Source organism: the organism of the source record quoted next, unplaced genomic scaffold (genome assembly GCF_019419815.1).
Source record: "Pyrus x bretschneideri cultivar Hongxiangsu unplaced genomic scaffold, Pyrus_bretschneideri_v1 Contig43, whole genome shotgun sequence".
NCBI lineage: Eukaryota > Viridiplantae > Streptophyta > Magnoliopsida > Rosales > Rosaceae > Pyrus > Pyrus x bretschneideri.
The window spans coordinates 2,385,750-2,397,624 of record NW_025999757.1 but is presented as its reverse complement, the minus strand read 5'-3'; the positions used below and the strand labels follow the sequence as shown (position 1 = coordinate 2,397,624).

Genomic DNA, 11,875 nt, shown 5'->3' with positions numbered 1-11,875 from the left:
CTCTCCTCTGCGACGATCAGCTTCAGAAAAATTTGAAGATAATGAGAAGCCTTTTGGAAAGAGGAAGACAACACCAAAGGAAGAAAAGCTCGATGGGTTAGGAGAAAAAGATGACGTTCGAAGCTTGATTCCTTCAAGGATGAAGCGCCAAGCAATCTTGGAGGTCGACACAAAGGGACCACTGAAAGTGAGAAGGCGTACTATCATCCACACCAGACAATCCTTATGCCAACAAGCTCAAGAAGACAGCACTGAAGAGGAGATCCAAGATGTTTTCCACATCACGGTTCAAGAAGGTAAAGAAGACGAAATCCCCGAGGAAGATGTCACTGCTGCACCACCACAGCTCGAAGATGGGGGGCAAGCCACAGTGGATGATCTCAAGGAACTCAACTTAGGTACAAGCAAGGAACCAAAGCCTATCTTCATAAGTGCATTATTAAGTACAGATGAGATAGAGAAGTATTATCAGTTGTTGTTAGAATACAAAGACGTCTTTGCCTGGACCTACAAAGAAATGCCCGGCCTGGACCCTATCATCGCTGTTCATCATCTTGCGGTCAGACCTGGAACACGACCGATAAAGCAAACTCAAAGACGCTATCGATCTGAGCTTATCCCACAAATCGAGGTCGAGATCGACAAGCTTATCGAAGCAGGCTTTATTCGAGAAGTGCAATACCCCAAGTGGATCTCCAACATCGTCATTGTCCTTAAGAAATCAGGACAAATACGTGTTTGCGTAGACTTCCGGGACCTCAACGATGCTTGCCCAAAGGACGACTTCCCCTTGCCAATCATTGAAATCATGGTGGATGCAACCACTGGCCATGAGGCATTATCATTCATGGATGGTTCTTCTGGGTACAATCAAATTCGCATGGCCCTCGAAGACGAGGAGCTAACAGCCTTTCGTACTCCAAAAGGTATCTATTGCTACAAGGTGATGCCCTTTGGCCTAAAGAACGCTGGAGCTACGTATCAACGCGCAATGCAGAAAATCTTCAATGACATGCTACACAAGAACGTAGAATGTTACGTAGATGATGTGGTGGTTAAGACGAAGAAAAGATCAGACCACTTGAAGGATCTGCGAATAGTGTTCGAAAGGCTGCGAAAATACAACCTCAAGATGAACCCGTTAAAATGTGCGTTTGGCGTCACCTCTGGAAAATTCCTTGGCTTCATCGTCAAGCACCGTGGTATTGAGGTAGACCAATCAAAGATCAAGGCCATTCAAAGCATGCCCGAGCCAAGAAACCTGCACGAGCTGAAAAGTCTACAAGGACGGCTAGCCTTCATTAGACGCTTCATTTCCAACCTCGCAGGGCGTTGTCAACCGTTCAGTCGCCTTATGAAGAAAGATGTCCCATTCGTATGGGACAAAGCGTGCCATAATGCTTTTGAAAGCATAAAGAAATATTTGTCAAGTCCACCTGTCCTGGGGGCACCTGTGCCCGGGAAACCACTCATATTGTATATTGCTGCTCAGGAAAATTCAATCGGAGCACTCTTGGCGCAAGAGAATGAATCCCAAAAAGAAGGAGCACTTTACTACCTCAGTCGGACTCTCACCGGCGCTGAGTTGAACTATTCCCCAATAGAAAAGATGTGCCTCGCTTTGGTGTTTGCCATTCAGAAACTCAGACATTACATGCATGCTTACACCATCCACTTGGTTGCTAAAGCCGACCCTGTCAAATACGTTATGTCTAAGCCAGTCTTGACGGGGCGACTCGCTAAATGGGCTTTGCTTCTTAATCAATATGAGATCATCTACGTCTCAGCTAAAGCCATCAAGGGACAAGCGCTAGCAGACTTCCTTGCCGATCATCCAATCCCGGCTGATTGGAAAATCTCAGACGACTTGCCTGACGAAGAGGTGTTCTACATCAATATTTTTCCGACATGGACGATGTTCTTCGATGGATCCGCACGAGCAGACGGAGCGGGGGCAGGAGTAGTATTCATGACGCCACAAAGGCAAATACTACCTTACTCCTTCCAACTGAATGAGCTATGCTCCAACAATGTTGCTGAGTACCAAGCATTGATAATCGGGCTCCAAATGGCGATCAACATGGAAATCACAGCTCTTGAGGTGTATGGCGATTCCAAGCTCATAATCAATCAACTCTTAACTGAATATGAGGTGAGGAAAGATGATCTCGTCCCATACTTCCGACTAGCGACCCAACTGCTACGAAAGTTCGAAGCTGTGACACTGGAACATGTGCCAAGAAAGGAAAATCAAATGGCAGACGCTCTCGCCAATCTAGCCTCGAGTATGACACTAGGAAAAGATGAAGTAGCAGACGTGCCAGTTTGCCAAAGGTGGGTGATTCCGCTCGTTAATGAAATGTCACTAGATGATACAAATGTCATCTCAGTACTTTCAGTCGATGTTGAAGAGTGGAGACAGCCGCTGATCGACTACTTAGAGCACGGAAAGCTTCCAGATGATCTTAGACATCGTTCCGAAATACGTCGACGAGCACCTCGCTTCCTTTACTACAAAGGAACACTCTACCGACGCTCTTTTGAAGGAGTACTCCTGAGATGCCTAGGTGAGGAAGAAGTTAATCAAGCCATGGAAGAAGCACATTCAGGTGTGTGTGGGGCACATCAGTCTGGACCAAAGCTACATTTCCGGCTTAAAAGAATGGGTTACTACTGGCCAAGTATGGTGAAGGACTGCCTGGAACACGCCAAAAGGTGCCAAGCCTGCCAGTTCCACGCCAACTTCATACATCAACCGCCTGAACCATTACACCCTACAGTTGCTTCATGGCCGTTCGACGCATGGGGATTGGACGTTGTAGGACCAATTACGCCAAAGTCATCTGCAGGGGAAGCTTACATCCTAGCTGCAACAGATTACTTCTCCAAGTGGGCTGAAGCCATACCTTTAAGGGAAGTAAAAAAGGAAACTGTTGTTCGTTTCATCAAGGAGCATATCATCCACCGATATGGGGTGCCTCGCTACATTATCACTGACAACGGAAAGTAGTTCTCCAACCGACTCGTGGACGAGCTTTGCGACAAATACAAGTTCAAGCAGCACAAGTCTTCCATGTATCATGCTCCGGCCAACGGCCTGGCAGAGGCATTCAACAAGACGTTGTGCAACCTCCTGAAAAAGGTAATCGGCCGAACAAAGAGAGACTGGCATGAAAGAATAAGTGAAGCACTTTGGGCATATAGGACTACACATAGGACTCCTACCCAAGCTACACCTTATTCTCTTGTATATGGCGTAGAAGCTGTTCTACCGCTCGAAAGTCAAATCCCCTCATTAAGGATGGCTATACAAGAAGGCTTGACTGATGAAGAAAATGCAAAGTTGCGCCTTCAGGAGTTGGAAGCGCTGGATGAGAAAAGGCTCGAAGCTCAACAACACTTGGAATGCTACCAAGCACGGTTATCCAAGGCATTTAACAAGAAAATCCGCCCAAGGTCTTTCCAAGCCGGAGATCTCGTGCTGGCATTGCGTAGGCCCATCATCACAACTCATAAGACAAAAAGCAAGTTCACATCAAAGTGGGATGGACCCTACGTGATACAAGAGATCTACACCAATGGCGCCTACTTAATCATGGCGGAAGACGGGTTGAAGATCGGCCCCATCAACGGCAGATTTTTGAAGCGCTACTACCCCTAAAGCAAACGCACCACGCTCCTGGCCCGCAAGAGCATAAACTGTGTACGGCAAAATCATCATTAAAACCATCACTCATTTGAACTACGTTATGACTTGATCTCTTCTTTGGAAGAGTACGTAGGCAACTTGAAACTTCAAAACTTCAAGTACAGTCACATCAAAATAAATAAATAAATGTTTCATTAAAGAAAGTCAATTTTATTACAATTTCTTTATTAAAAAAAAAAAAAAAAAAAAAAAAAAATATTACAGTTTCTTCTTCTTCTTTTAAAGAAAAAAAAAAAAAAAAAATATATATATATATATATAAAATAAACAAAACAACAAACAAACAAAAAAAATAATAATAATAAAATAAAAAAAAAAAATTTAAAAAAAAAAATTTTAATAAAAAAAAAATAAATAAAAAAACATATATATATATATATATATATATATATATGTTTTACTTCTCGGCACAAACAACTGGGATGGCCTCTTGGACCCTTCAGACCTCAATCTTCTAACTTGCGGTGCACATTTCTGGATGTCTTGGTCCACATACTCAATCGCACCATATCCAGTCTGCAGAGCCCAACAAGCAGATTTGCAGGCCCACCATGCGGTCACCAATCTACGAGCCCAAAACCAGAAGGAAAAAAGCCACTCTCATCTCAACGCATCCTCTCTCTCTCGCTTTTGGTTTTGGGGTTTCCAAATTCAGCAAACTCCATTCTCGATGGGTGGCTCAGTGAAGGATGTGCAGTCGAAGAAGGAGCTCGATAGCTTGGTTCACGGCGGCGCGCCGGTGGTTCTGCACTTCTGGGCATCGTGGTGTGAAACTTCCAAGCACATGGACGAGGTTTTCGCCCATCTCTCCGCCGATTTCCCTCTACCCATATTTTTTTCTTCATCGCCGCCGGCTCTGCTGTTGCGGCATCGTCCGATTCATCATCATCATCACTGGCGAGACCAGGGGAGTTGGGTGTCTTGAGAAATTCTTTTCGATTTTATCCTTGCTATCTCTACCGCAACGGATGCAGCCAGAGACTTTGGAGGAATGAATTCCATCTCGCCGCTAGAAGATGTGGCAAGGGTGGTGAAGGCGACGACGAGGTCGTCGAATCTAACGGCGGCTGGCGGAAGGCGTACAACACCCTGAGAGAGAAGGAGCGGCGGTTCCAGATCTTTAAAGACAACCTCAGGTACATCGACGGCACAAGAACCGGACGGAGCTGGGTTCGATCCGTAAAAGGCGCGTATGTCGGATCCGGATCAAAATCGCTCCGAAGCTGAGCTTCCTCAGAAGAATCCCTTCGCCCAAGAATTTGTTGGTGTGGCTATGGGCCGCCTTCATCTGGCTTTGTGGCCCCATCTCTGGCTTGCTCGTCCAACGCCAGTCCGTCAAGCACGAAGAGTATAAAGTGCATTGTTACAACAGCAATGGTCTCTGTGCGCTGGGTTTTATGGATGATCACTATCCTGTCCGAAGTACATTTTCTCTGCTCAACCAGGTGCTGGATGAATATCAGAAAGCTTTTGGTGATTCTTGGAGGACTGCACAACAGGATGGCACACAACCGTGGCCCTATTTGACTGAGGCTCTGACGAAATTCCAGAATCCTGGCCTCGGCGAATACATTTCTGGTGCCATTCTTTTCGAGGAAACACTTCACCAGTCTACAACCGATGGGAAGAAATTTGTGGATGTGTTGCGTGACCAGAAAATTGTACCTGGAATCAAAGTTGACAAGGGTTTGGTTCCCCTGCCGGGATCAAACAATGAATCTTGGTGCCAAGGCTTAGATGGATTGGCTTCACGATCTGCTGAGTACTACAAGCAAGGTGCTCGTTTTGCTAAATGGAGTACAGTTGTTAGCATTCCTTGTGGTCCTTCTGCTCTAGCTGTTAAGGAAGCTGCATGGGGACTTGCTCGTTATGCTGCCATTTCTCAGGACAACGGTCTTGTGCCCATTGTAGAACCTGAGATTCTTCTCGACGGGGACCACCCAATCGAAAGGACACTTGAAGTGGCAGAGAAGGTCTGGTCCGAAGTTTTCTATTACTTGGCCGAAAACAATGTGGTGTTCGAAGGAATCCTTCTTAAGCCCAGCATGGTTACCCCAGGGGCTGAACACAAGGAAAAGGCTACTCCAGAAGCCATTGCAAAGGCTACCCTCACAGTTCTTAAAAGGAGAGTTCCTCCTGCAGTACCTGGAATCATGTTTTTGTCAGGGGAACAATCCGGAGCTGAAGCTGCTAAGCCTGCCATAGGAGGAGATATAAACATCAATGACCACCACAAAAAGAGAAAGCAAATTATACAAACCCAGCAAACCAAAAGCACAAAATCAGAAATGGACTCCGTAAAGTCCTTCAAGGGCTACGGCAAAATCGACGAGCTCTCTCTGCAGGTCGCCTTTCACGCCGCCGCGAAGCTTCCCGGGCTGCCTGCGAAAATCGGCCGGAACATCGCCAATAACACCCACCTGGAGAAAGTTCTAGACGTCTGCGAGGGCCTGTTTGAAGACGTGGTTGACAGGCTCAATGACTAGCTGACCTCCATGGATGTGAATCAGGGCGACAAGCTTCTCTCCGCCGCCAAAATCAACGACATCAAGACGTGGTTGAGCACCACGTTTAGGCATGCTGAGCAACAAATCCACGCAACCTGCCCACTCTTCTTTTGCTTCGACGCTACCCGCTGCAAGTCCAACACCACCACCAGCACAGCGGCAACAGTTGCATGGAAGTCCACAATCATCATCAAATGCAAGTTGAAGTTGACTTCGAGAGTTTTGGCTGGCTCTTTAAGCCGATGCTGTTTTCGAACAACTTCACAGGCGGCCTCTTCACTTCTCTGTCAAAAGCTTCGTCTCTGACCAACAAGACAGCAACTTGCTTCAGATTATGTACGCCATGAAAGCTGCACAGGTACAAGCTCCAGCGCACTCCCTCCGCAGCGAGCGGTGTCCCTTGTAGCAAACAGCAACAGCAGCTCCAGCTCGCCCAAAGCCTTCGTGCTCTCCGTCCAAACTTCACGGCCGTGCCCTCCATTGCTGAAGCTCCCCTACTTTCGAATCTGCTCATCGCCCAGCGTCGTGCCTCTGCTGCTGCCTTTGAATGTGATTGACAAAATCAAAGTTTGTCAACTCACACCCAAAAATCTCATCCGTCTGCTTGCCTCTGCTGCTGCCTTTGAATGTGATTGACAAAATCAAAGTTTGTCAACTCACACCCAAAGACCTCCTCCGTCTTCTCTCGGACTCGCCTGGGTTTTCACCCACGAACTCAGGGTTGCAGATGGCCATATAAAGAAAAAAAAAAAAAAAAAAAAAAAAAAAAAAAAGTAGCAATGATGATGCTGGGAAGCATCTTTTAAAAGAATAATAAAAAAAAATTAAAAAGAAAAAAAAATATATATATATAATAAAAACAATGATGGTGTTTCTGGAACCATGTGCAAAAAGAAAAAAATATATATAAAAAGAAAAAAAAAAGTAATGGTGGTGCTTCTGGCACCATCTGAAATATATATATATATATATATATAAATGAATGCTGGATCAATGCCACCGAAAAAAAAAATGAATTGATGATGGACGGTGATGTACATGTTTTATCTGTATTTAGCACAATACACTAAATAAAACGAAGCATGTTCATTGATTTCCGAGTGATTACAAAAAATAAAAAAATAAAAATGGCAGAAAGATGGAGTCTTCACAAAGGTTGTGTACTTGAAGCCCCACTACGTGGCAACACTCTCGGAACAGGAGGTATCAGAGCAAGAGGCATCGGAGCGGGAGACACTGAAGATAGATCATTCAAGGCCCCAAACCTTGGTGGAACGCTGGATGACCCAGGAAAGAGGTGCCTCTGGAAGAAAGACGCAAGCCTTTGACGGTCGCTTTGAATTCGACCTTGAGATTCTTGCATCTCATCAAGCTTCCTCTTCATGCCCGACGAATAGTTATTTGCAAGCACATGCAAACTTCTATTCTCGTACTTAAGCTGTTTAATCTCCTGCTTAAGATCTTCCACCTCTGCCATCAATGATTCCACCTGACGGGACCGAGCAAGCAGGCGTTGGCCCATGTTGGACACAGAGCCCGCACACTGAACACTAAGAGCGAGGGACTCTTGAACGGCCAATTCATCGGACCGTCCTGACAGCAGCCTACTATCTTTTGGAGTGAGGAGGTTCCTAGCTACTATTGTAGCTGTTGTGGCGTCCTGCATCACGGAGTCTTCACCTGTAAGAGGACCGTTAGAAGATAAGAAAGAAGGGCACCATACATTACCTTGAAGCGGCGCAACCGGATCACTGCTGAGACTCAATTCTAAGCTAAGGTTCGATGGATTAGCCATTTTTCAAAGGTGTTAAAAGAGATGGGTGGATGGAGTTAAAACTCAAAAGGCCGGAGATGATTTTCAGGAATGAGCAGCCTTCAAAGTATGCATGTTACAGGTGATCAATACCTCTATAAAAAGGAAGAGGCGCTTGCTCAGAAATCAAAGAGGCGTTGGTTCAGAAATCGAAGGGCCGCTTATTCAAAAGTGAAGAAACATCGCTCTGCAAATCTCAAAAGCTGGATTTTCCGGCGTAAGTTAGGCGACGCTTTCTCGGCTTTCCAGAAAACGCGTTCAACTTTGTCAAAAGATCTCCGACAAAGTTGAAAACACGTGGAGGCTGGCGACGCTTTCGCGGCTTTTCAGAGCACGGGTGCCACTTTGTCAAAAGATCACGTGGAGGTCATCATCGCAGCTACACATCTTTAGCTGACGAGCGCAAAGTTCGGCGATGCTTTCTCTGCTTTTCAGAAAACGCGTGCCACTTTGTCAAAAGAGACGCTTGTTCAGAAATCGAAGAGGCGTCGTTCAGAAATCAAAGAGGCGTATTCAAAGATCGAAGAGTCGTCACTATTTCAAAAAGCCGAATTTGCGGGATCAAAACGTTTGTCGACAAGGGTAAAAGAACAGTACCACCACTTGCTATTGGGAAATCCCTATATATGTCGACCTTCATCTTTTATGGCAAGGCAGACCTGCGAAAAAAAAAAAAAATGCCCAACTCTTCCTCACCTCCGAGAGTACACTCCCAGCAAAACATCTCAAAATACTCAATTTTTTCCTCTTCCCCGAAGATGATACCAGATGACCCAGGAGGAAACGGTAGATGGAAGCATGTGCTGATTCATTCACCGCTTCTTCAAAAGCAAAAGTATCTCATATCATCAAGGGCGAAAGCAAAGGTATCTCATATCATGCTTTTTCCCTGTCCTTTTCTTTGTCCTTGCTCTTACATGCAGGAGAAGGGGAAATAGAGTTATCAGTCGGAACCTGAAATCAAACTTCCGACCTGGAACTGATTGCCTGGAACTTTTGCCTGGTTGCTTACCTTGCATTGCTCTCGAGTACTCATCGTCGCGGAGAAGTAATGTTTTGAAGCACCATTTAAATGCAAAGGTTGCATTCCATTCCTGCATCAGAGGACAAATACTACACGAGAAGATGCCAAACCTGCATAAGGAAATACCACTTCTGCAAAGGGAGCAAGTAAGACAAGTGAAAATGATACATCAAAGCATGTGGAGACAAGCACAACAAATATATGTGCTGATTCATTCGCTGCTTCTTCAAAAGCAAAGGTATCTTATATCATGCTTTCTCCATGTCCTTTCCTTTGTCCTTGTTATTACTCGCATGGCAAAGTGAAAAGAGCAATCAGACGGCACTTGGAGTCAGTTTTCCGATCTACCCTCTTCAATACGAATTGGGGAAAGATTGAACAAAGAAACAGGTCATCACTTCCACCTCCTGCTTGCCTGCCATGTGTCTGAATCCTGCTACCCAATTCAAGAGTAGCACAAAGGAAAATCAACGGTAGGGGGAGACCAAAAGAATCCTCCAGCCCAGTTCAAGATCAAGCCTCGATGGCCCTTGAAGAAATCACAAGTCCGATTCAAAATCAAGTGTTCACCACCCTTGAATCAAATTCAACTCCAGATAAAAGGAGTAAGTTCAGACCTTCGGAGGAGACCAAAAGAATCCTTCAGCCCAGTTCAAGATTAAGCCTGCGGAAAATCAACGATTGGAGGAAACCAGAAAATCTTCCAGTCAAGCTCAAGATCAAGCCTCGATGGTTCTTGAAGAAATTTCCAGCCCAATTCAAGATCAAGCCTCGACGGCCCTTGGGTTGACATCTACATTAAGGGACTTCAAAACGCATCTTCCACACGTGACAAGCACATGTCTACGACGCGCCTTGAAGTGGGGGCATTTGTAGACATCAAAATCTCGGTGAAATGAATGTTGACCAATAATTAAAATTTCAATGTTCACGTGTCACATAAATTTTATATGTAGCGTGTGATTCAACGAAAAATCGAAATAAATTGGAAAAGTCATCAAATATGACACGTGTCAATACCTGGCAGAAATGACTTATTTCATCTGATTATTTAAATCCAAAAATCAAGTTTTGAAATTCTATAAATAGGAGGCCAATGCATTCATTTAGAAAAAAAAAAGAAGGAAGGAGAAGGAGAAAGGAAAAGAAGAAAAGAAGGAAGGAAGAAAGAAAGAAGCCTTGAAACTCTAAAGCTCTCAAGCAAATCCCGAAGGATCAAGAAAGCAATCTTCGTTCTTCGTCAAATCCACCTTCAAGATCAAGCCCCGACGGCCCTTGAAGAACTTCCACCAACTCAAGATCAAGCCCCGACGGCCCTTGAGGAAAGTGTTCATCATCCACACATCCGTTCATCCTTCAAGATTAAGCCCAGAAGCCCTTGAAGATCCGTTCATCCTAAGATCAAGCCCCAACGGCCCCTTTGGATCAACAAATCCACACATCCGTTCATCGTTCATCATCCATCAACCTTCAAGATCAAGCCCCGACGCCCTTGAAGAACTTCCACCAACTCAAGATCAAGCCCCGACGGCCCTTGAAGAAAGTGTTCATCGCTCATCATCCGTTCATCCTAAGATCAAGCCCCAACGGCCCCTTTGGATCAACAACCTCAACAAATCCACACATCCGTTCATCCTTCAAGATTAAGCCCAGAAGCCCTTGAAGATCCGTTCATCCTAAGATCAAGCCCCAACGGCCCCTTTGGATCAACAACCTCAACAAATCCACACATCCGTTCATCCTTCAAGATTAAGCCCAAAAGCCCTTGAAGATCCGTTCATCCATCAACCTTCAAGATTAAGCCCAGAAGCCCTTGAAGATCCGTTCATCCTAAGATCAAGCCCCAACGGCCCCTTTGGATCAACAACCTCAACAAATCCACACATCCGTTCATCCTTCAAGATTAAGCCCAAAAGCCCTTGAAGATCCGTTCATCCATCAACCTTCAAGATCAAGCCCAACGCCCCTTGAAGATCCATTCATCAGCTGTGCATCCTTAGATCAAGCCCCGACGGCCCTTTGGATCAACAACTCATCCACAAACCCACACCCTACGAAGATAGAATCAGAGGACCAAATTACAAAGAGATTGTAACCCCAAGATCATTAATACAAAATATTATTTTGTACACGTGTTCTTGTCGCTTGTTTCAGGAATTTCTCGTGTTTACAGTGACACATTGCGATTATTAAAATCCTCAAACCTAGAATGGGATAAGGTGAAGGAACAAATTGAATCAAAGTCATGCACATTTTCACATCACCTAGATTAATGTTTTGCAAGCGGTAGCAACTATTCTTACTTAGTAAACAAGGCAACTCAAACATGTCATACTGACATTATGATTTGGAGGCTATTTCGAACATAAATGATCACATTCTTATCCTTAATCAGATCACTACATCAGAACAAGTTCGGAGCAAAAGATTTTTCATGGGTCCTAAGCGTGGTGTCAGAGCAAGGTTTAGAAGATACATTTACTACTTCAAAGTTGTTAGGGGGCTTATAGCTTTGTCTCGGGACTATAAGCTTATTCATGTTTGCTATGTTACTTAGCTTCGAAGTTCGTGTAATTTGGAAAGATTTGAGTGAAATAGACTTAGCAAATACTTCAAAAGATAAATAAGATATCTCCTAAGGCATTTTAGTTCTTCCAAGGATATATAGGCACATTCTGCCTTAGATCCAGCTTTTTAGCTATGCATCAAACCAAGGTCTACAATATGGTTTAGAACTCCAAAAGATCAGATCTTTGAGACAAGCATGTGGGACTTTCCAAACTTGGCTAGCTCTAAATCAAACAAGCAATTCGAAGGACATT

At 44.7% G+C, this 11,875-nt stretch overlaps 1 protein-coding gene across 1 annotated transcript; it reads left to right on the top strand.

The window, feature by feature from the left end:
* The first annotated feature begins 4,842 nt into the window (after positions 1-4,842).
* Positions 4,843-6,294, top strand: LOC103960023 (fructose-bisphosphate aldolase 3, chloroplastic-like). Its single transcript, XM_048566853.1, has one exon. The coding sequence runs from the start codon at positions 5,107-5,109 to the stop codon at positions 6,193-6,195; it is 1,089 nt and encodes a 362-aa protein (XP_048422810.1). The 5' UTR covers positions 4,843-5,106; the 3' UTR covers positions 6,196-6,294.
* The last annotated feature ends 5,581 nt before the right edge of the window (positions 6,295-11,875 follow it).

Coding starts and splice junctions, on each gene's coding strand:
- LOC103960023 (XM_048566853.1), top strand. CDS start 5,107: ATGGATGATCACTATCCTGTCCGAAGTACATTTTCTCTGCTCAACCAG.